Below are 25,332 nucleotides of genomic sequence, written 5' to 3'. Positions count from 1 at the left end.
ACTTTTTATGAAGCTAAGAAAAGCCCTCTAGAGCTGAAAAACATTGATGATAGTGACTAGGATCTAGCTTTGCGTTGTTAAAATGATGTAGTTTTAATGTCTGAGCAGAAATAATTCTGCTAGCGAAAATAGGAATAATGGGATGCTTATATGCAATTTTATCCCTAAAAGACTTCTTAAAATTACATGAAGTTGTCTGTCTATATTTTTCTCTTAGTGCTATGTGCTTATTTTGCCCCCCAAAATGTTTAAACTGTAGTTCTGTGGAATGAACTTTGGCTTTTGAAAGTTAGGATGTTGGTCCTTTTCTTACATAAATTGTTCAAAAATAATGATAGTAAGTTAGGTCCTTCTTGTATTTGTACATGTCCGTGTTTTGTGTTTTGCAACAGGGAAATGTCCTGAAATAAATGATCTGGCTCTATCCCCCCAACCAAATTTTTTTTATTGTGAGTGATTGTAGTGACAGCAGGGGTGTGGGTATGGTAGCAAGTCAGAGCTCGGATGTGTCTGAGGGTGGGTGTCTGAGGCAGCTCATAGCCTGACACTGTTTGTATGAGGTCAGTGTGATTTGCTGTATAAACATAGAGCAGTTCTCCCCCTGTTGCTGCATGGGAGCAGATGAACAGATGACAGTAACTGCGGAGTATTTCCGTGCACGCAAGCCTGAGACAGCTACTACATAAGTGAGATTCACAGATTTGGGGATGTAAATTCATAGATGAAAAAATTGGTTAGAAAGGCCCACCTTGTACCTTTTGGATCCTGACTCAAGTCTAGTTTCTTATACTGGTCAGAATTTGAAGTCATCGTTGGAGCTTATTCCATTAGAAAAAAGAAACTCTGCTTAGCAGAGGGAAAGGAGCAGCTGGATAGAAAACGTTTCTCTTACCTGAGGCCACTAACAACACAAAACATCCAAGGCATGCACTGGTTGAATCTTAGAAAGTGCTATAGGCAACCCACTTTGCAATTGCCATTGTTGCAATTACTGTTGTTAGCCATTCTGTTGATAGTTCATATTGTAGGAATTACTAGCAGATGGGAAAATAGATGACTCAGAATACAGTATTAACAATCCATATTTTTTTAATCAAAGGCCTTTAATAAGGCATGTTGCATCTGTAAGATTCATTTAAGCAGTTGCTAGGAAGAATTTGTTTTTTCAAGTAAACACAACAAACTTGATACACATTATTTTTTGATTGAATATCTATTTTCTTAACAACCTAAACCCTGAAACTGTATTTGCTTGTTTTCATTGCACCAGCTTAATGGCAGTGTTCCATAATTTAGTTTGATAGACTGGAGGTTTGCAATGGTAACTCATGCATTATGGAATTACTAATGAAACCTAATTTTATCGTATTGAAAACATCATGGGTCTAGAGCTTTTATTTACCTCTGTTAGCTGTCAAGGGTGGATTAAGATTATAGTGTGCTACATCCACCAAAACTTTGGCTTTCGCCCCCTGAAAAGTTTGGATAACTACAGATAGGTGCTGGCCAAGTGTGGCTAATGACTTCCAGACTCTTTTACAGATCACTTCACCTAAATCCATGGACCAGAAGCACCACCGAGTATCTCGGATGCATGTCCTTCCTCCTGACTCCTGTGCTGGACACAAGTGAAAGCCAGTAGTCAGGATTTGAATTGCACCCTTTGACTTGATGGCTTTTGAGAGTCCATTTTTGGTTGTATTTTATGTCCTTTTCAGCTTATTGCTACAGAACTCAGGTCTGTAGACAGGGACACATATATATTTTTCAAGTGCCCATTTTGATCTGAATTTTTGTCAGTGTGATTTGACCAGGGTTGTGAACTAAATATGAAGGGTACGATGTGGGTCCTCCTGCAGGCAGAAGTAGTATTGACTGCAAGTAGTTATTCTTTGGTTTGCTGAAATTACTGTTCCAAATGAATCTGGTCCATCTGGGGTGCAAGAAGTTAGACTCGGAGACCAAAAAAGTAAAAAGTGTCGCAGTTCCCTTGCTGAAGTTTGGTTCTGGGAGATGATTACATCAGTAGAATTCCTTCTGTGTCACTGTTTGAAGACATGTAAAGAAAGCAATTGACTTGAAACCAGTATTGACCAAAATAAGAATGTTTTCTGCATAGGAAATACTCTTCTGATGAAATGCTAAACTGCACTGCATTCAGCCAGCCTTGCATGACAATACTGGGTTATTTTTTCCTTCAGCTACAAAACTGAGTTACCGCTTCTTAAAACCAGAGCGGTTAGCGGTTCCTGCCACCTTCACACAAGGGGAGTACACCTCTCTCTGGAGCACTCGTAGCTCTGACCTGTGCCCTGAACACAAACGGATCACTTCATGCTCAGAGTTGCCCTAACTTCTGTTTTTTTTACTGTATCCCAGCTTAATGAGGATGGTCACATTAAGAAAACCTTGCTAACGGTTCTTAATCTGTTCAGCTGCTTTTTAACTTCTACTTGTAGTCTTTCTTGGAAAAGTCTTTAACCCTATTATGACTAATTTGAAAAATGAGCCAGGAGGAGGTAGATGATTGGTGTCCCGCTGGTAAAAGTTCAAGATAGGTTACACCAGGTACACTTTTATCAGAAATTCCATTCACTGAAGACCTGTCTTGGAGGTGGCCCACTTTTACCCTAATGGCCATCTGTTGTGTGGTTGTGGGTGTTTGATCTCCAAAAGGACAGGACTGATTCCATTGTTTGGAGTGGCAGAAATTGAACGATCTTTACAGTGCCCTGATTACTGAATTGCTACAGTTTACAGCTTTTAAAAAGCTATCAAAATGTAATTTAAAGTCTTTTTGAATTCCTGTAGCTTGCACGCTGAATGTTCTCCACTCCCTTCCCATTAACACCGGTAGCCCTAGTAGTTACAGCAACAAAGTACATGGGAAATTATTTATGGCAGTTAAAATTGCAAGTGATAAGTAAATGAGTGCTGAGCTGTATCGCTTTAAGAATTTGAATCAAAATATTTACATGCAGGGGAATAAATTACACAGGAATAAGTATCTTGAGTTTTTTCTGCATATCTCATTTGGTACATTTGCCGTTGCATTCAGTGTTAGGACTTTTGCAGGCTTTTAGAGTTAACAAGTTATTATCTACAGCACAGACGGAAATCAAGAAGTATTTTTAAATTTCTCAAGGAGACACATGTGCAGGGACACTCACATCTAGATTCAGCTGTGGCTGATTAAATGGTTTTTGCATCTGATATTGGATAGAGGAGACCTTCATAACTCTGTTTTCAGTTTCTTAATGTCCCCGTTTTCTGTCATCCTCTTCTTTTGAATGTCCTGAGCATCAGCCGTTCATGCAGATGAGTGCTGTGGCACCCTGGGTTCCCTGGGTGATGTGGCTGAGATCATTCTGGAAGATTCTTATTATCTCGATTTAAAAATTCCTTCCCTTTATATTCTGATTTCCACCCCAGCTGTCTGTGATCTTTAAAGAATATTTAATTCTGTTTGCTGGCTCTGTTTCTTGATTGAAATTTAAATAATAACTCACCCATCACATTCTTCTCTGACAATCTATTAAGAAAGTGGTTTTCAGTGCAGGATAATTATGTGATTGCATCAGTTGGAGTCTATTCTGTGCAGTTTAAGCCTGATGTCTACAGTGGTGACCGAGAGGGAATAAATGGCTGCCCACGCTGGCCCAGAGTGGGTAGGACACTTTGTCAGTGACAGTTCTCACAAAATACTTGCACATGAGATTATTCACAGTGCCTTTCTTAGACTGTTCGCGGGTCTGTGGAGTCCCAAATATGTTTCCTGTCATGTGCTAAAAAAATAGGTGTTTATTGGTTATCTGTGCTGTGTTGGGATCAGTTAAACAGGAGAATCAGCAGTGTAATTCTTGCTTATTATAAAGCAAATCTTTCCAACACTTCTCTAAACCACTTCTCTAAAAGAGTATCTTCACTGAAAAATGAGTCACGTGCCAGTTTTATTTACCAGTGGGCCAAAAGTGAAAGGGAGTGGTGGAGTTTTTTAATCCTTTCTCTGAAAATGAAAAGGTGTTTTTCTGTAAAAGTCTTGGTGACTGAGGCATTATGATTCCTTTCCTCCATCCTTTCTTGCATTTATCAAATGGAAGAAATACTAGGTTATATTTATTTAATTCCTTGGGAGGCAGCTCTTTCCCTCCTAAAAAATGAAAGGTGTCATTTGAGACAGAGTTTGATGAGCTACTGAGCACATCTGAGGTCTCTGAGGCTTATACAGGTCTGAGGATCTTTGGTCCTGGAAGTTATTTTGACATCTGGATTATAATTCTCATCTTCATTGCAAATCTTACGGTTAAAATGACATTGCATGAAAACGTGCGTTTTCCTCCATATGCTCTTCTACAACTTTCTTATCTCCACTCCCTCCTTATTATGACTTTAGGTTATTTGTTCACTATGTCCATGGCAGGGGGGGTTGGAACTAGATGATCTTAAGGTCCCTTCCAACCCAAACTATTCTATGATTCTATGTGCAATGTAGCCTATTAGTAGAAGTCGTAATGCTGGGTTTGTATGTAGCAGTATGTGTTGCTAATTTATATGCCTCAGATGCTGACAAAAATAAAGATCAAAACTAGTATTTCATTCCTCAGGGAGAACAGATCAGACTGTGTTGATGGAAGACTGCCCTAGATTCATGAACGAAGTATTGACTCATTAGTAGGTTGATTCAGGAAATGTTTTCCATTCCCCCCCCGAGTTAGGTGGTTGTGCTTGTTTGTGATGACAGAATATTTGCAAACAAAATATAGATTATCCCTTTCCTAAAATGAAATTATTTGTGCTATTGGAAAATTGTTGATTTTTTTTTTTCACGCTCACACATAGGCAATTCTGACGAGAGAAACACAGAGAGGCACTGGACTTCATCAGGGGAAAAGTACCTAGGCCAGCTAAAGGAACATACTTAAAATGTGGATCCTTCCCTGCAAGCAGCTGGGGCAGTAGTGCCTAATGTGCCCGAGTACCTGGCAGGACTCCAGCCTTTATTTGCATCATCCATCAAACCCAACATAATGATTTGTTAAATGACCCTTTGCTTTTAATGGATGAAATGTAATGAACTGTTTAACATTGTGAGAAAATATTTTTAGAAAGGAGAGCTTGGTCAAAGCTAACTCGCTCCCCTTCCTGTGAATTTAGGAGATTATTTCATGTATTGTTGAAACACTCTGTTAGCAATTTGCTTTGACTAGTTCTGGCAGCAATCTGTTGAGGAAGACAGGTGCCTTCATAGCAGAAAGTGCCTCTAAATACCTCTCGGACTATTGCAGCAGCTGTCTGATTTTTTCAGGCTTCTGTAAGATACTGCAGTTCAGTAAGAAGTATTTCATTAAGCAATGTAAGTTATATACATGACTGTAATTGTGTATACTGTGGCATGCTTTTTTCAGCCGAATGAGTTCAGATCCAACCCTCTATTTATTTGCAATCTATTTACAAGGTTTGCAAAGTGTTTTTTTATCATGTATATTAAATATACTCTGTTTGTGTTTTCATGTGCTGTTAAATTATTTACTGTGGGGCATTCTTAGGCTTTTGGTTATATAAACAGTTATATGTGTATACATATACTCAAAGTGTGTAAAAACAGTGCAACTGTAAATTAAGGAATCATGAAAGGTAGGGGTTTTCATTTTTGCTTAAAACAGGTTTTAATCTTTTTGGGTTTTTTGTTTTGTTTTGTTGATTGTTTTACAGTTAAAGAACCTGAGTTTAGAAGAATTACAGATGCGATTAAAGGCTTTGGACCCTATGATGGAACGAGAAATTGAAGAGCTTCGCCAGAGGTACACTGCAAAGAGACAACCTATCCTAGATGCAATGGATGCAAAGAAACGGAGACAACAAAATTTCTGAGTTTGCTATACGTGCAGAGATAATACTATTAGTCAGTGCGGACACTTTGTAAGTCTGAAGGAATTTGATTATTAGAGTTTTCAAGACCCAATCTTTTGAATTTTCCTTCAATTACAATGGGAGCAGTGAAAGAGCATACATATGGTGTTCTGCAGAGAAACTTTAACACTTGTGTGTATTTTCAATCTTTAATGGAATAGAAGTTTAATCTGTTACGTCTTAATCCTTTTCAAGTGTACAGTGGTAACTCAGTGTTGTACTTTGGGGTTGTGTTTTGGAGCACCTGGAGCGATTTCTTAATTGTGCAACACTACAGAGCCTTATGTTGCAATGGATTTTCCTCCCACTTGGTAGCATATTTATTACATAATCTTTGGTTATCCTATTTATTTTATGCCTGTTTTCTTTTTTTGTTAGGAAGTATTAGGATAATATTGTGGAGAGCAGAACCAGATTAGATAAAACTAGTATTGTGGTATAATTGAAAGGCTCACCAATCTTTTAAGAAAGTCCAATTTCAGCAGGCTTCCCAATTCAGGACAGCACTTGAACATGTATCCAGCCCATTCATATCAGTAGGATATATGCATAACATGAGTAATAGGCACATGTTTTTCTGCTCTCGTGAACCAGGGATTGTGGCTGTAGTTGATCAATCCAGTTGTTACGCTACAGAGCATTCTTTTAGACAGTATTTCTGTCATTTTTACGCACACTGAATGATCCTTCATTAAACAAGAAAACAAGTGCCTAATCAGTTTTGATTTTTCTCTTCTTTAGGAGAATCGATACTTGCAGTCACTCCTTCAGTGTAAATTTCCAATTGCTATTGCAATTCTGACCAGTATAAAACCGTTTTGCACTGTAGTTTTATAATGAAGTAACAGCTACACTTTCTGAAAATGTTTTTTTTTTTAATTCATTTAATTTTTTTAGCAGTTTTCAGGGGAGAGGGCAGTTATTACTGGTTTGTGTTTAGTTTGGTTTCATATTATAGATATGAAAGGATAGTAATTTAAAAGCCAAAGAAAATGAATTGAATACTTATATATAATAAGTACTGAAGAGAAGCAATGTTTTGCAGTCCTCTAAGGGTTTTGTCCTGCAATCACTAGACATTCAAAATTCCTGTAGTCATCTGCTGATTGATTTTGGTGGATCAGAAATTCAGGATCAAGCTCTTAATATCTTTTTGCAAGTTCTTCTGTCTGGTTTATATTGTGGGTTATCTGGTAGGTAGAATTTACAACATTGCAAGAAATATTTCAGACTTAGCAGAAAATGTGATCCACTTTCTGAACAATCTGCTGTGTTCTGTATTGATAACTTTACTCTTGTTGCCTTCTGTGTAAATAACTTTACTGTGATAGTCATACTTCTTTAGATACTACAGCTGAAAAGATCTTTACATTTGAACCATGAGCTGTTAAGCTTTTAATGGTGACTACTGTATGGGCATCTTCTGTTAAATGTTGTCTGGAAGTTTGTAATCATCTCATACCTCTTCACATTTACCGTCATCATACGTGGACCATTTAGATGGAGCAGTGCAGATATTGAAAGTGGTGCATTATGTCATAAAAATGATGCAAAAGGAAACCAGAAGGTTTTACAAGATCAGTGTACTACAGCCGTGCTGGGACCAGTACATGGGTTTGAGCTGCATATAGCCGTTGTAGCCATTGTCATTCTGTGTGTTTGCGTGCATGCCACGCTCTGACATACAAGCCCAAACTGTTTGAACTGGGGCCATCCCTTACGAAGAAGCAAAAACACAGGAGATCAGCAGAAATTGCTTTAGGCAGTATAAATGCACCTGATAGTCTTAGGCCTCACATTTATACAGTGAAATGATGAGAAATAAAAAATGGTGTAATCATATCACAGTGTCATTAGATTATACTCATAATGCAGCAAAAAATAACAGCACACCCCCCCCCCCCCGTATGGTTCTTATTTATTTAAAGTGAATTTCTAATTCTTGAATTTTCTCAAAACTCAAAGGTGTGTGTGCATACATGTATTTGTGTAGGCATACCCACATATATGCATATCTATATATAAAAGAAAAAGTATAAAACAGATTTAAACCATCAGGAGAGGAACCTAGCTTGCCTTTTCTTGGTGTGCCTTTTAAACAAAGTGTCATTGTGCAGACACTCTTGCTTGCATCTTTAGCAGCTTTCTTTTCCCTTACTCTCTTAAACTATTCCCTCAAAAATTAGACTTTGATTTTTAAAAATGTGGCTTTACAGTAATAGGCAATGTAATAAAATGATCACAATTTGCATATTTTATGTATTCTGAAAACTTGGTAATGCAGTGTGTTAAATATGAATTGTGTCTAGGAGATTCCACTAAAAGGCTGTTTTGGACTAGAGCTGGTGCAGTCTGACATCTGAAAGATATCAGAAGATAAACAATATTCTTTCTTCACTCCTGATCTGTCTGCATAGAAACAGCTCAGATTTTGTGCAAATGCACAAACACAGGTGTGGATTATACATGGAGGAGAAAACTCTTGAGAGCCATGGAATGAAATAGAAGTGTAAACAAGGTACTTAAAATGGGTGAGAAGTAACTTCTGATATACTGCAATCTGGGATATATTGGACATTTGTGACCAAAGAATACTTTCACCAGTTAAAATGAAGTTAGTAATGTTGCCCTTTTAATACAGTGCACACTGAAGTCAGTGTACGAGCTGTCTTTGGCTTCAGAAGCCAGTGTATTGGGCTCTAAATTATGTGCAAGCATAACTTAAACAGGTTTTATATTGAGAGATAGATATGACTTATTTTTGTTTCTTCTGTTTATGTAAATGAATCAAGTCATCCATGTTGTTGACTTCCCATCTCTACTGGAGGATGAGCATCTCTGTAAAGGAAATCCGACAGTACAATAAATACGACATTTTACAAGCAAGCCTTGCAAGGAAATCTGATACAACTACTGACAAGTTAACCTTCAGTAAGATTTTAACCAAGCAATTTCTTGTTTGCTTCTGACTTTGTATGTTTAGATTTAGTAAGTAAACAAATTTTGAAACATCATTACTTATTACTAAACATTTGTAATAAAAGCTAATTTTTCATGTATAACAGTTGTCTTGTTGGTCATTCTAACAGAAACAAAATTACATAAATAATAACCATCAATGTTCATTTCCATTGTCATCTCTCATGCTTATAATACTGAGCCCAGCTGTGAGTGCGGATAACCACATCACTTGAAGTCAGCTCTGGAAAGGATTTATCCAACTCAAGATGTTGCTGCAAACTCTAGAAGTCTGAGTATCTCAATGGAAGAGTATGGGGCAGGTCTAAGGGCAGAAGTCCTCAATATTTTGTGGAAGCCACTCTGCAATCTAAGGTTGCTAAAGGCCTAACCCTGAGGGAGCTGAGCATCACCCCAACCCACTGGAAATGTTCATAGACACCCTTTACCTGGAGGTACTAGTGGACATTAGCAGCCTTAGGTGTTCCTTTGATTTTTCTAGTGTAATGAGAAGTACAATAGGTAATGGATAGGCTTAACCAGGAGAAGAAAATCCATTTAATGTCTCAAAATTTACTCCATAGCCCATTTCTTTTCTGAATTTTAAAAATTACTGCTTAAGAATTTGCCCACAAAGGCACTTCAGTAAAAGAGACTTATGAGCAAAACTCCTTAATGAACCATGGTATGCTTGAAGTGACAGAATTCTGCTGCTAATCTGAATTAATCTGACAATTACTGGATATTACAGTTATTTACTGTATTTGACCATGTATATTTAGATGAGAGTGCCCAGTGGCTCAGGCTGCTTCTCCACCCAGCGTGTTGAACTTCCAGATACAAATACGGCTCATGATGCGTGAATTCCTGCACAAGTCACCATTAATAGGCAGTGGTGCTTCCACGCAGAATGTAGACTGTGCAACTTCTGTAAAGCACTCTGTGTGCACACTGTTTTATCAATGTGATATGATGAGGGTTACATTTTCTTTTTAAGTGTATATATAGTTATAAAACTAATTAAAAAGACCTTATGATGTGAGGAAGTCTTTTTCTTTGCATTCATAAATATTCAGGGCTCCAGTTTACTGTGGTATTTATTTCTGTATTTCCAAAGCAATGATGGATGTTCTGTAATCACAGAATCATTTAGGTTGGAAAAGACCTTTAAGATCATAAAGTCCAACCATTAACCCAGGACTGCCAAAGTCCACCACTGAACCATATCCCGAAGTACCACATCTACACTACCTCCGGGGATGGTGACTCAACCCCTTCCCTGGGAATCTTGTTTCGGTGCTTGACAACCCTTTCCGTGAATTTTCCCATTATCCAATTTAAACCTCCCCTGGTGCAACTTGAGGCCATGCTATGCAGTTTTCTGGGACACTAGTTCTGGGATATTTTTCTACCAGGCTGTGGTAGAGCAGTGTCTGGCACACTATTGTAAGTGAAAGCCTTGGAGAAGTCTTCGGGTGTTTTTGCTGCTGCTTTTCCCCCTGCTCTGAAGGATGAATGTGAGCATTACTTCTGAGGGCACCCCTGAGCCGAGTGTTCTTGGAATGTTGTGCACAAATGCAAATGTTGGCAACAGCTTTTATTCTCTTTTTCTATTCAGTAAAGTCTCGGCTGTCCTGTTTTCCCTTCATTTGAAAATACAGGAAGTTCAGATTCTAACCAGCTCTTTCTCTTCCGGGGTGTTTGTTAGACCCACACAGGTTAGATACTAGGTACTTTTTTCCCATTGTTTGCCTCACAGATTCCTCAGGATAGACTTGTGGTTAGTTCCACTAGGCCTTATTTGTCACAGAAACAGGAAGACGCAAATCATTAAAAATCAATTTCTGTGGGGAGAAATGAAAAAGCAGACAGACAGTGCTTGCATCTCTCCAGGTCACTGATGAGGCCAGCTATGGATGGGAGCGAAAAAGTGTGGCTGACAAAAGCAAATGAGGTAGCCATCCAAGTAACTTACTGCTCTATGTCGCTGTTTCACAACTGATTTTTCATTCATGTTTATTGTCTTTTATATTTGTGCTTTACTTATTCAGTTACTACTTTTAAAGATAGAAGCTTAAAATCATGAATTTTTAACAAATTGAAACATACCATAACTGAGTAAATAAACATGGGGGAAAATCCCAGTCAAAAGAAAGGGTGGTGGTTTCTCTTTTCCTCCCCTACTCCTTTCTGGGGTCATGGAGGGTTTCAGCTGCAGCTGATGTTTGTCTCTGCATGGAGAGGCTTTCCCTGCTCTGTCCCTGGGTGTTATGAGTGCTGAATGGGCTGCGCACATGCTCAGGATGCCGTGTCAGTGCTGTGCTCTCGTGGGAACCACTCTTCCCTCCTACCCTTCTCTCCCTTCCCTGTTGCAGCGGAGGCACTGAAGGCTCCTGCAGTGTGAGGAAGCAGCACAAAGTGGTGAGTAGCTCTTTGCCCTCAACAGGCGCTGTGTGAATCTGGAGGCTGTTGATCAGCATCGGGACAGCACTGTGCTTCAACCAGTGTCTGTGGCCTAGGGGCCCTTGCAGGAGCCAGCTCCCTTTCTCACCAAGGCCACACCATGGTGACAGGTGGCTTTTGATGCAGAAGGCCACAGCTGTCTGCTGGTTCGAGTGCAGCGTGGCCACAGCCCCTGGTGCAGATGTGGGCATGGCCACCCCAAGGTATGTGAAAATTACATTGAAACATTGAAAAGTAAAAAGTTCCTTGTGTCCAATTTCATACTGATGTACAAAAACCATTTAGTGCAGTGGGAGAGTCTGTGTAATGGCATCAGCTAATGATTACTCCTTGCTCTACACCAGGACATTTCGTGAGTAGTAACACTATCCCTCAGTCTCCCAAGTTGTTCTTGTAGGCACTGGGTTTAGCTTGCTAGACATAATGGTGAGAGCGGGACTTTTCATGTGCCGCAGGCAAACAGCCAGCGTCTTGCCTTGTGCTTGTACTTGTTCAGTGCAAACAGGCCTTTCTGAAGGCCACAGCAAATTCAGAGGGGATAAACTGAGAGTGAGCAGGGAGCTGCCTGGAGCCAGCCAGCAGGAGAGCGATGGAAGGAATGAAACTAATGTGATCCTGGGCTCCAATACTGGTTTTCTGATCGCGACAGTGGGGGAAGAAGTTAATGCTATTTACTCATGCACTGCAAACCCCAGCAACCTTCACAGTTCTTTTCTTTAGGAGCCACAACTTCAGAAATCAAATTTGTAAATATACACAGCCACATGCTGGTATATCTGGATGTATTTTTTCTCTGTCAAATTAATTAAATTGTGTGCTCTTTACTGAAGACCTGGACTCTTCTTCCTGCGAACAGTTGGAATTTTATATTACAGCACCTCTCCCTAGCCAACTCCCAGAGCAAAACATGTCCCTCCAAGTCCTGTTTCTCCCCTTAGGGCCAGTATTCGGAGCTGACCAGTATAATGGTTCTCTCACTGTACAAAGGTGTGTGCAGACACACACAGAAGCAACCCCCTCTACCTCTTAATTCATCCTTTCATTCCCTTGGTGTTGCTGAAAGGGCTGATGCACACATCGATGTTTATAACACGACTTGTTCCCCTTTTCTGATCTTCCTGCTGCTCTGTGTTCTTCCTGGGCTTCCAAGCCTGCGTGGTTAAGGAAAATCTCACAGCCAATACATCAAAGAGGGAGACCAAAAGCTTTTGATTTGATTTATCTGACACTAAGCCTGTAGTGTGATGCATCAATTGATATTTCATTTTTATTACAGTACAATGGGGTATACAGGCTTAACAGCAAGAGGTGTCCTTTTGATCTCATGCACATGAAAACAGGTGTCATAGTCCAGAGATTATGGAGGTCAGAGATTATTTGAAGAAGGATTAAGTGGAGTTATCAGTTTTCTTAGCAACCATATCCAAAAGCATGAGATTCTTTTTAAAATGCATGCCGTATTCCAGTCCGTAGGTATGTTGCATTTTTGTCATATACCGATTTTCCCTGCTGAAACTATGGAAGAAGACCAGAATTTTTCAAATTGTTTTGTATTAAAAGAATGCAGAAGCAAATCAAACTCTGTACTTGTAATAAAGAACTTCTTCTGAGTCTCCTAAAATCCAGGAAAGGTTTTGTTTAGTTTTTCCTGTTAGTTGATCTTTACCGAGTAAAGTTCTTGAGACCATCCAGAAAATAATGGGGTAACTGTCTTAATGTTCAGCACTGCACTGATTTATATACGCATCATTGCTTAATCCAAATCCGATTTACCTCTGAAAGTGAACAGAAGTCTCCAGTGCAGTAAGTGCTAGTTGAGTATTTCAATAAATACAGCTGAAATACTGCTCTGATGCATTCCAGGAGTCTCTCTTGTGCTGTTAGAAACTAAACCAACCAAAAGTGGTTTGTAGTCCAGTGGTTTGTAATGTATGTGCTAGAAATTCTTGATGGACTATATGCTTGTATTTTTTCAGCAACCTGTCCTGCTAAGGAAGCACATTCACCACCGATTGCTCAGGTTTCACAGAAATACAGTAGCTTTGGGGCTGTATATATTCTACAATGCGATGTGGCTGAAATCAATAGGTAAAGTGTTCTATTATTTGATAAACCTGTTTCTTCTAATTAGTGTATTTATAACTCTTTTGTTGACACCCAGATATTTAAACATCCCCCACATATGTAATTATTGGGATAAATAAGTAATTGAGGATTTCTAAGATCACAGGATCCACATCCCAAAAATTAATGCAAATTTATTCCAAGGGTGGGTATAAGTTTGAAGCCTTTTAAGTGTTTCCATTGATTTATTCAGCCCATCAACTGACACAATTCTTATACATCTCATAGCACTTCAGTTACAGCCTCCACAGAAAACACGACAGTTGGGTCCTATCTTGCAGCTGGAGTAGGAGGGAGTCTTAATCGCCAAGTGTTTGACTGATATTTTATTTGTAGGCAGATGCTGAACTGAGATGTTTAGTTCAGCTGCTTGCTCTAGAATGAGGAATGACCATTCAGTCACACTGAAGAAGAGATCACTGCTGTGTTTCTGAGCTGCTTTCCGGCTTCTGTTCTGATCAATGGAAATGGTGCTGCTCAGGGCTGGCACCGTGCTGCAGACCCAGACAGCTGCTGTGTTCCCCCACCACAGCCGGTGACAGAAGCAGCATGGCCTTATCCCAGAACGCCACGAGGCTGCCAGCCTCATGTTCAGAGCTCCCTGTTGCTGATGCGATTGAGGGGGGGTATGGCTAACACCCTGGCTGTGCTGAAACATTTGGGAATCTGAACCTGGGGGTGCTGGTCTCTGGTGTTTGGTGCAGATCCCTAGATGAAACCATGCAAGTCATGGCTGTCCTGTGCACTTTGCAAGGAAAGAATCTGAACACTATTCCAGCTGCAGCTTTGCTTTCTAGTCAGGTTTATTCTTCTTTTCTGAACTGTATAGGATTAATGTTCTGTTTAAAGGCCCATGAACCTAGACTAATCTTGCATTCACCATGGGTTTTTTCTCACCTTCTTCAGCAGGATGGTGAGATGCATTTTGCTTTCTTTAATTGTGCTTTGTCAGGATGGAAAACTGTCAGATATTCTGTGATTCTCTCTTGTTTCAGGAAGCATTAACTGTCAGAGCCTTTTTCTTCTATATTCTTGGTATGTCTAGACTGACCTTTCTCTGAATCTAAGGGGATTTCTAAGAAAATAAAATGCACCTAGAAACGCCTGCCACCTCCTGTTTCCAGCGTGACTCCCATCTCCTGGCTTGTTCAATGGTTTCAGTGCTTTGAGGCTCCTGCCAAGTTTGAGGAAGCACATTCATATTTTTGTGTACTGGTGGATGGGCCAGTGCTATGTAACAGCTCAACTGAGGAGGGAGACTTTGTGCTCTTCAGCACTGCCCCGGTACCACTGGTGAGAGCTCCAGCGCGGTTCCAGTTTATTGTGCTTGAGGCACCTGAGAGCCAGGAGTGGGGCTGCTCCCACTAACAAGTATAAGGAGGGCCCAGTGCATTTTTGCCACCAAAACCATAAGAAATTTGCTCTCTATTTATAAAGCATTTCCAGCACAGCAGCTGAGAAGCTCCATGCACAAACTGACTGTCAAACCTGATAGCTCACCTGCCAGGCTGAATACAAAAGGATCCAAGAAGGAGCTGCTGCATTCCCTGCTGAGGAGACCTGCCTATCTCTCTGCTGACTGTGCAAGAGAGGGGTAGACACATAAGAGGGAACTGGATGGGGACGGCCAGCTCTCTTGCTGCTTTCCAGGTTTCAGCTGTCTTCTTTAGAGTGTGCTCCATGGGGAATACCATGAACCACTCCACCAGAGAAAAGTACATCCAGGCCTTCTTCCTTTGGGTTTTCAGGGTAGGGATGGAAATGTTATAGAAGGATCATACTAACAGAAACAGCAGGAAGCTGTGCCTTGGTATGGGAAGAAAATGAAAGAAACAGAGAACAGATTTTTCCCCAAAGTAAATCACATCTTTGATGTGTTATCTTTGGCCATACTTGGAATACCTAACATATGGAGGTGATAACCCATGATCTGAAGTGCCTAGGCACTGGTACAATAGAAATAAATCAGAATTTACTTGGTAATTAAGCAGGTGGTCATTAAAGGGGCTATGCTTGGATATCAATGTTGAGAACAGTTCCTAGAATGGCACAAAACATGGACAGTTTCCACTGAAAGTTGGTAGGATTGACATTACTAAGTCAGGAACTCCAGCCACTCATTTTGCTGTGCTACAACCCCACCACATCACCCATTCGTTCATTGCATGTCTCTGGGGCTGCACGAGTAGCCACGTTGGGATACAACAAACAGACTGTGAGGGTGGACCAAGAGGTACAGGAATTTAGATGGGCAGCACAGTGGCTGCTCATAAGCAAAGAAAGATGTTTAAGTACCACTCATCTTCCAAATGTGATTGAAGGTTTTCTTTGAAGGTCAGCGGTGTGATCAGTGGAACAGTCTGCTCAGAAACACACAGACTTGTGAACCTCACAGAGCACCGGTGCATGTGGTCATGACAAGCAGATGCTGGACTGTGCATTTAAAACTGGGAACTCTTCGGGTGATTTAGAGGAGAAATTGGCAGGTTTATAGCAGACTTTTTCTGATCCCTGAAAAGTTATCCCTTTATCAGCTGTTTCTGAGCAGGGACCAGAGAGAAGCCAAGCCCCTGTTTTTCCCTGAAAGGCAAAAACAAAGAAGAGGGAGGTGCTGATGTTTCTTCTGTGAAGCTGAAGTGTTGGATTTGTGCCACTGCCTCCTGTAGCCAGGTGCATGCATTTATCCAAGTGAAGACTTGCATGATTTAGGGTTGTGTGTAAAGGGTGAGGTGATGTCAGGCAAACAGTTTTCTGCATGGTCTGGTGGGAGGTCAGTTTGAGTTTCAGCACCTGTGAGATGATTCTCAATCCCCTCTACTAGCAGGAGAAATAAATGCCAGAGCCAGACCTTTGTCAGCAGTGTCATGCTAGCTTGGGAAACAGTTTCTAGACTGTTTGGAGGTTGCCTCCTCCAGTTGACAACCCATCATTTTATAAATGAGAGGTGAATCAGGGTGATGTTTCTTAACAACTGCAACTATTGCTCTGAAGGTGCAGACATTACAGCTGTCTCTGAATCAACTAAGCAGAGAACTGTTGCTTTGAATAAGGTATTAATGTATTGCCTTTTTTTCCATTGTTAATCCAGCATATTATTCTCAGGCGAGAAGCATCAGGAAAAGGCAGAATCAGTAAAAGATGCTTCAGAAACTGAATATTCTTTGAGCCCTCCCTAAATAGTGGGAAACTTGAAGTTACAGGAGATCAAATTAATTTGTGGTGTAACTTAGTGGGAAGTCAGGCACATAAACTGGGAAAGAAACAAAAAAAAATAACATGATGAGAAAAGAACAGTTCTGGCACAGCCCCTCACCAAGGGATAGGAGTGGTGACTGTGGCTTGAATGTTGTTTGAAAGCACCATCAAAGGTAGATTCAAAAGTCTGGAGTATTGTGAGAAGAAATGAGTAACTAGCACAGCAAGGGCAGTTACTCTAAGGTCTTTCTGCTTCTTGTATGTGCACAGCTGGGGCCTCTAAGGATGGGGGTTGTTTGAGAGGAGATGAAAAGTCATGTCAAGTTGATTTAGCTGCTACAAGTGCTGTTTTTATGTTGCTTAGTCCCTAATCTGTGAGGTAGAGAACAAGAAGCTTGCACTATTTGCTCAACTGAAAAATGTGGGTTCCCCATCACGACCACCAGTTAGGAGAATGTATATGATTAAAAGAAACCTTTCTTCACAATGAGATCCAGGCTTCTCTTTGATCATAAATATAATACCCTGAAACTTAAATCAGTTCTTAATCTTTGATGAAATATACTTTTTTATGCATTTAATTTCCATTTTGTGGCACAAAGCTGAGTTCTTGAGTGTGTCACATGCTACTGGGACAAGAAACTCAGTACAAAGAGCACCAAATACAGTCATTCCCTGCAGTCTCATAGAGTTCCATACAAAAAGGTACAAATACTGGAGGTATTAAAGTTGGAAAATTAAATGCGAAGTTCTTTGTTTTTAATTTTGCAATGTTAAGCAGCTCATGCTATAGATAATATGTGAGGAAAAAAACAGTCTGCTTTCGAAATGGATGAAGTAGTCTGCAGAGAAAGAGAGAATTAGCAACTGATGAAAGTAAGTGAATAATAAACCGGGCAATAATGCAAAATCTGAACATACATAAAAAGCTTAATCACAATCTATATATAGTCTTTATATCTCAGGAAAATAATATAACATATTGCTTTCTTGAGGACATCTCCAACTCTCATAATAGCCTAAATTTGTATGAGAAATCAAGATTCTCTAACAGTTTATTCCTGGCAATAAAGTAAGTAAGTTGCCTCATTTGAAATATTCCCATAATCCTCATTTAAGCAGTTCAAAGGTCTCATCTGAAAGAGAATAGGAGCAACATTTCCACCAGTGCCAGGAAGGTGACTGTCGCAAGCCAGGAGGAGCACATGCCAAGCGCAATGTTCTTCATTAAACTGCACGTCCGTAACAAGTGGATTTCTGACCACAACAGTTTCCAAGTTTCAATCGCTGGAGAAAGTGGACAATTAATCCTCTCATCCTTCATTGCTGACCCGCTGTTTTATAGAAGTGAAAATGCCCCACTCTTACAAAGAGTGATTGAAGAAGTCTGGTGAAAGCAACAATTGCTCAAACAGCATACCACCTCATCTCCTCGCTGAGGCTTTGGAGAGATTGAACTTTTCCTTCAAACTGAAAACATTTTTCTGTAACTTCCTTTAATGAGAGACGAAGATTCTCAGCACTTACTGGATTGAGCCCTAGAATAGAGGTTACTTCATAAAATGGCAGGAAAGGTGTGCTTCATTCTTCCTTACCAAGATATTTTGAGGGAGCCAAGACATCATTTAACTTGAACAATCATTATCCTCATCAGTGAACAGTTCTCTTAGTCATAAGCAAATATTAAAACTGCTGTACAAAGCAATACAATATGATATAATATTCAAACAGATTAAATCTAAGCAGAAGTGGTACAGAAAGAAAAAGCTACATCTCCTAGAATGGCCAGGGGAATACAACTTCCAAAAAGAAAACTAAAAGGAAGCTTGGCAGGTATAACTCTGTGAAAATAAGCATTAAGGACATGTGATTGCTGTCTACAAATAGAGCATGCATGCAATCACTAAGAAGAAAATGAAATATTTAAGCTAAAGAACAGTGGTGGCATGGGAAAAAACCCAACTGATATAAAGCAGCCATTAATAAAATTATGCTGAAAGTTGCACAAGCCTTGGAAAGCAGCACAGATCTGGAATGCTCTTCCGGAGAATGGGAGAGCAAAAACCTGACTACTTTTAACTTGGAGTTAGTTAAGTTTATGAAGGGAATTCCTGTGTACTGTGTAAAGTCATTGTCATGATAATAGGAACATATTAAATTTCAGTACTTTATTTATTTAGTGTCTTTGATCCAAAGCACTTATATAAAAAAGCAATAATATAAATTCCTTTCAACCAGTACAATAAAAGTCGTAATTCCTTGGGGTATTTCATTTTCTTTAGTAAAACACAATTTGGACACATTCCATTCAATATTTGCAGAAATGACAGAGCATTGGCCCTATGAATAATAATAAATCTAGAACATAAGATAAGCTATAGGTTATTGAAATGATGTGTTGCAAAGTTTGGTTCCAACCTTTGCAATGCCGAACTAGCAACAGCTGAGGGAATAGGTTTACAGGTCTCTTTGAGTAACTGCCCTGAAAGTCATTGGCTTTCAACTCTGGGAATCGACTGCTTGTGAAACTGAGATAAAACCACTGCTTGGAGCTGGATTCTTCAAGGCCCTCAGCCAACAGACCTAGAGAGAACTTGCAGTGCCCTTGACATCAGTGCAAGACTTTGCCACCCTCACAGCATGTAATCCAATGGGAGTGTATGTGCTGCAGAAGCCCATCTCTTCCTTCCCTAGTTTCTTTCATGGCGTGTCAATCCACCAGGCAACCTAGTGCTGTGCTGTGTTTTGGATGGGTGTTTGTAGGTGTATGATGGTTTACACACATGCAATATGAATCAGGGACAAAACTATTGTATTTGTGCCTGTGACTCAGCAGAGAACTTGAACTTGCCCTCCAGAAATGAAAACACTAGCAAAATCTTTCAAGTTTGGACAATTAGTTTGGATTATCTAGGTCTACCTTCAGGGCCATGCAGATGACTCTTTGATTTTCAGGGTCAGCAAGCCTAAATAAGGGATTCCCCCTATTCAGGGGATTCTTGCTTTATTTTGCCAGTTGGGCCACTCCTTGTTGCAGTATACAAACACAGGCTTCCAAACATGACAATTTTACCTTTAGTATTTTAATTTCTCTTCAACCAGTGTGAATTTATTTTCTAAAGCTTTCCAGTCTTCACATGGAAAACTGGAAAAAAAAAGATTAAAAATAATTAATTGGAATGTTATATGTAATAAATGGAGTGAAAAAGCAGCAGGATCTGAAAAGAAATCCTGTTCTTCCCCCAGAGTGACAGTAGTTTGTTTTATATCACAGATGCCTAGAAGTATAAAGAGAGGAAAGCAGTGGTTTCTGCCTGTCGGCCACAAGTGTTTAATCTCTGTACAATTGCATAAGGGGAGAGACTGAGCACTCAGAAAAGAAGTTTATGCAGATTCATGATTACTCTTGGAAGCCTAGATCATCTGCTCTCTCATGTCTTTTTTTTTACATAAAGAAAAAAGTACAGGCCAGCCCTTGAAAGGACTTAAATTGTCTACATCACAGAAGCAGGTAGGAGGATCTGCCCACAGTGAGTGCAGTATTGAGCTCTTTCTCTTTATCTGTTCCTTTCTTAAGTCCTTGTACTCTTCCTTAGCTGTAAGTTGTGAATTCCTTTCTGAGGGAAAATGTGACTTACAGGGTTGGGTTTTTTTTCCTTAGAGTTTCCTTGGCAGAGAGCTTAATGGAGTTGTCTGCTATCAACACCTGCTTTCAAGCTTTCCTGATAAAATTAGATTTTATAGCTCAACATCACATATGGCATCTTTATAATTAGTCTTTTTGCAGTATATGAATGTCAGTTCCTAAAATGCTGCCTTACTGTTCATGTGGGAATATTTCGCCTCATTAAACAAATCCAAGATTTTAATTGGAGCTTCTAATTGTTGAAAACCCACGGTTTTGTGTGTCTAATCTCAGAACCATTTTGACAGACTGAAATACAGCATATCTTCAGCTTCACTGGAACCAAGCTGTGTGCAGATCACTTCTGGAAATGGGAACCTGAGATGTCGTCATTGGCCTCCATACCTAGAGTCACCTGTGGAAATGTAGTCTTTCAACACGTAGGTATCTGAAAATGAAGGGTGGGCTTCATTACTGACCTAATCTTGGAAGCAGAGGTAGGTCTTTGCTTAGGAGCGTCTGAAAAATATTACCATACAAAACATTTCAGAACAAGAACACCCAGTTTTTAACACACATGCTCAAGGGTAAGCAAACTTCCACTGAAAGGTGAAGCTCAGAGGTCTTTTCAGACACGTGACGATCAGAATTACCAGTCAGAAAGATGTGGAAGAGTGTTCCTGTGTCAGTGATTCACAGGTGATTGTTTCAAACTGCTATAAAATGCATGGAAGTCCTGCACTAGTACAGATACCAGTACAGGTGATGGGTGATGTTTTCATTACTCGAGTCACAACTGAGAATCTTTATTCCACTTCAGTACGCTCATTTCTGTGCTCAGATGAGGAAATGCACAAACCAACAGATCATCACTATACCACCAGCACTAATGTCATGGAAGTGGTAACATTTGTATGGAAAAGTCAGCATTTAGTACTGATGCAACAGGATGAAAATGTGCAAAATGTCAACTTGCAATAGAAATGTCTTTAGTTTCTCAAGTGCAAAGTTAGTGCAGTGTCAGCAACACTATCCTCTAGGAAAAAAAAAAGACAAATAGGAAAACATTTACAAACATAGCTCTTGATAGCTCTCATGCAAACTGCTGTCAAACTTGTACACTAATGCAGTGAATCATTCAGGCTCAGCTCACTGGGGGTACTCCTGCTCATATTGGTAAGACTGGCCATAAGGGATTTAACTTTATAAGCATAGTAGTCCCTCAAGTTGACTGATGGAACGTCTTTCATGCCATCACCAAAATCACAGCTTCTCATGGCACTCTCTAACTGCTTCTGACGCCTATAAAAGTGGGAGAATTTATTGAAGATCAGTGTAATAGGAAGCACTACCACTAGGATACCAGCTAGGATGCATGCAGATGCTGTCAACTTGCCAGCAGTGGTCCCTGGCACAACATCCCCATAGCCAACTGTGGTCATGCTTACGGTAGCCCACCACCAACAAGCAGGGATGGTGGCTAACCCCTCATTCTCTTCTTTCTCAATGGTGTAAGCCACTACTGAGAAAATGGAGATGCCAACAGAGAGGTAAAGTAGAAGAAGCCCCACCTCTCTGTAGCTATACTTCAGGGTGGCTCCAAGGGACCTGAGACCTGTGGAGTGTCTAGCAAGCTTTAAGATGCGAAAGATCCTCATGAGTCTCAGGACTTGTGCAACCCTGCCTAAATTTGCTAAAGTTGGACTACTTTCCACCACCAAGTTGACAATTAAAGTGATATAAAATGGAAGGATAGACATTAGGTCAATCAAATTCAGGGCATGCTTGAAAAACTTTAAAAAGTCAGGAGCTACTGCAAATCTCGCCACCAGTTCGAAAGTGAACCATGCAATACCAAAATGTTCCACGATTTCAAAGCGAGGGTCTTCCTCAGGGTTCCCGTTGCTGTCAACTATCTGAAAGTCTGGGAGGCTGTTCAGGCACATGGTCACGATGGAGCCCAGCACCACCACTATGGAAAGGACACTGAAGATACGGCTTAAGACTGAGTACCCAGGATTATCCAAAGCAAGCCAGAGCTGCCTTCTGATGTTTCCAAATGGCTGTTTATCAAATTTAGAGGCATCATTGTAGAATGCCAAAATCTCATCAAAAGAAGATGTGGTGCTTTCCTGGTCACTTTGTTCCTCCCATTTCTCTTGGTCTGGCTCCATTTTCCTCCCATGGTAGCTGTAACTGCAGCAGGAGTCTATAAAGAATTCATTGATTCCCCAGTATTCAATCTCCTGGCTGAAAGAAAACACACAGAGTTCACCCATCACATGGAGCTTGCCGGTGTTATAAAAATGTAGCACGTAAGGAAAAAGCTCAGGGTTCCTGTCAAAATAAAATTCGTTCTTGGTGTCATCATAGTCATCACAGAGCTCCAGGATTGACTCCTTCGAGTGGCAGCTCAGCAGTTTGCCCAGCCTGGTCTCGGGGAACCTTAATAATGTGTTGGATCTCATCTTTTTCTTAAAGCCTCCAACGTTGATGCTGATCTCATTGTCTTCAAAATTCGCTTCAGATAAACCCTTCAGACTCTGCCCTGTCATAGTGAGCTCCTTCCAGAGGTGTACAGGGAACAAAAACCTAGAATGAAATTACACAGTACATCGGCAAGATGAGCAAATCTACAGGATGTTCACATATTGATGCTTGCTTCTCTTTCTCTTTTTCTTTCTCTTTCTTTCTCTCTCTTTCTTTCTTTTTCTTTCTCTTTCTCTCTCTTTCTTTCTTTTTCTTTCTCTTTCTTTTCTGTTTCTTTCTTTTTCTTTCTCTTTCCTTTCTTTCTCTCTCTCTCTCTTTTTCTCTCTTTTCTCTTTTATTTCTTTCTCTTTTACTTTTTTTCATTTTTTTCTTTTACTTCCTTTCTTCCTGTCTTCCTTTTCTCTCTCTTTTCTTTCCCTCTTTCCCCATTTTTCTCCCTTTCCCCTCTTTCCTCCCTTCCCCTCGTTTTTCTTTTCTCCCACCTCCCACTGAAGACACTGAGGGCGGCTTCTTTGTTCCCGCTGCGGGCTCCAGTCCCTCCCCGTACCTTTCACCTGGGCTGCGGCTGTCGCTCCTACGACCCCCCCATTACCCACGGCCTTTGTGCGACCGGCTCCACCCGGACCTTTCCCCCCTCCCGCCCCACCACACCAACACCCCCGCCCCTAGGCTGCCGCCACTCGGGGCCGGGCTCACCCCCCCCCCTCCCCCCGCGTTGCTCGCCCAGCCGCGCCCCAGCGGCCGGAGCCCCGGCCCTGGCCCCATCTGCCCCGGGGGCGCCGCCGCCTCCGCCCCTCTCTGGCCCCTCGGCGGGGGAGCCGCCCCTCCCCGCCGCGCCCCGCCGCTCCCGCCCTACCTGCTCTCTCAGCGGCCGCGGCCCCCCGCCGGCGCGCCCTGCTGCCCCCGGTCCCTGCCCGCCATCGCCGCCGCCCGCGGGGGTCGCCAGGGCTCGCCTCGCTGCCGCTGCCGGTGGGGTGCCGGTACGGGTGGGCTGCCGGTGGCGGTACCTGTGCGGGTACCGGTGGCTGTGGGGGTGCGGTGCTGAAGGGACAGCGGCCGCGCGCCGCCCCGCTCAGCGGCGGGAGGCGGCGGCACGCGCACTCGTCATGGCGACGACCCCCGCGGCTGCCGCCCGCCCCGCCGCTCCCACGTTCCCCCAGACAGACCCCGCCGGGCGGTCGGGGGCTGCAGCGCGGAACGGCGGCGCGGAGCCGGGCAGCCGCACGGCGGGAAGGCGGGCGGGTGTCTGGGGGCCGGTGGTCGCGCTGCCCGGCTGAGGAGGGGCGGCCCGGAGGAGCCGCTGTGTCGGCGGTGCCTCCGCTCCTCGCTCTCGCTCCTGCCCCCGCGCACCGGCGCTGTGCGGGCACGGCAGCGGCGCCGCAAACCGGGGCTTCCTCCCCCCGCGATCCTGCCTCACGCCGGCCCCGAGCGGCACAACTTCCCGAGGGGGGCCGCACGCCTACAGCCCCGCACCCCGCCCGCTGCCCCCTCACCCTCCCGGCGGCAGCGCGGGCAGGGCCCCGGGTAGGGCTGTCCCCACGCTGTGGGGCCGGGGGTGCCCCCGCGGGGCTGAAGCCCCGTCAGGCGCGGGGAGGACCCGTCAGAGCAAGCAGTGCTGGGGAAGCGGCGCTGCGCGCCGGGGCTGCCCGCCGACCCTCCGGCGCCCTCCCCACACGGCCGTGCCCAGCGATGCCGGGAGGAATAATCCCGGCCCGCTGCACCTCGAGCGGAGGGGCTCGGCCGCCCCGCACCGCTGCTCCTGGCGGGGCAGTTTCCGCCCTGGCATGTGGAGTAATGCCTAATTACATGGTCACCCATGGCAGCGTGTCTGCCCACGCTGGAGGCGGCTGTGAAGTAATCTCCCTCCTCCTGCTGAGCCCGGCGGGAGGCCGAGTTTCCCTGGGGTTAAGGCTGGTCCTGGCAGCTATGGGAAGTGGCGGCAGTCCCTGCAGAGCGTAGGTGCTTTGTACCGGGCTAACCCACATCATGTCCTGCCAGCTGCTTATAACCAGCGCTCACTCATGATCCCACACATGCGGAGTCCAGCTCCTGGAAGTGGACTGATGTTGATGCTTTGCAGGATTCGGAGGTGGGGGGAACGAAGGCTTGCTTGCTTTCCCCAGCCCTGGCAGAGCATTCCAACTCTATGCATCCCCTTCGGCTTGTTCCTCAAACAAGCTCCAGATGCTGCCCCTGCATGCTTTTTCTTGGGTGGTGCTTGCTTTTGCCTTGCTTTCTTGATGGTGAGTGCCTTCTGCCTCTCTTTCCCCCTTGGTCCTTCAGCATGGCTCTCCCTTTGTGGCACATGCCCTGGGTCAAGGCTCTGGGTCTCGGTGTGCTCACCAGACGACCAGTGGCACCTCACAGGACGTTGACTCCACACTGAACTATGCACACCAGGCTGACCTCCTGGGCAGGGAAAGTGCTGCTGCCGCTCAGTTCAGTCTCCACAGCTCTTTTCCTCCTGGGAAGGGGTGCACAGGGGAGAGACACTGCACATAGCAGGGAGAAGGCTTCACAAATGCAGTGGGGACTTGCGCCTTTTCCTGTAACAGCAGCTTTTCATC

At 42.6% G+C, this 25,332-nt stretch overlaps 2 protein-coding genes across 3 annotated transcripts in view; one reads left to right on the top strand and one right to left on the bottom strand.

The window, feature by feature from the left end:
* The window catches only part of STK3 (serine/threonine kinase 3), a 125,831-nt gene extending 116,859 nt beyond the window's left edge, over positions 1–8,972 (top strand). For both annotated transcript variants that reach the window (XM_057400530.1, XM_057400529.1), the window contains exon 11: positions 5,713–8,972. In XM_057400530.1, coding sequence (XP_057256513.1) covers positions 5,713–5,871 — 159 coding nt within the window. In that variant the 3' untranslated portion in view covers positions 5,872–8,972. The remainder of the gene's footprint in view (positions 1–5,712) is intronic.
* A 12,093-nt stretch (positions 8,973–21,065) lies between these two features.
* KCNS2 (potassium voltage-gated channel modifier subfamily S member 2) lies at positions 21,066–23,738 on the bottom strand. The gene is made up of 2 exons (XM_057400535.1): positions 23,622–23,738; positions 21,066–22,867 (listed from the first exon to the last, which is right to left on the bottom strand). Exon 2 carries the CDS (start codon positions 22,828–22,830, stop codon positions 21,397–21,399), a length of 1,434 nt encoding a protein of 477 aa, XP_057256518.1. The 5' UTR covers positions 22,831–22,867; positions 23,622–23,738; the 3' UTR covers positions 21,066–21,396.
* Positions 23,739–25,332: the final 1,594 nt, after the last annotated feature.

This window comes from Pezoporus wallicus, unplaced genomic scaffold (assembly GCF_028554395.1).
Source record: "Pezoporus wallicus isolate ANWC-B61680 ecotype Strahan unplaced genomic scaffold, APGP_CSIRO_Pwel_v1 contig_7985, whole genome shotgun sequence".
NCBI classification, from domain to species: domain Eukaryota; kingdom Metazoa; phylum Chordata; class Aves; order Psittaciformes; family Psittacidae; genus Pezoporus; species Pezoporus wallicus.
This window is presented reverse-complemented; position numbering and strand designations above follow the sequence as displayed.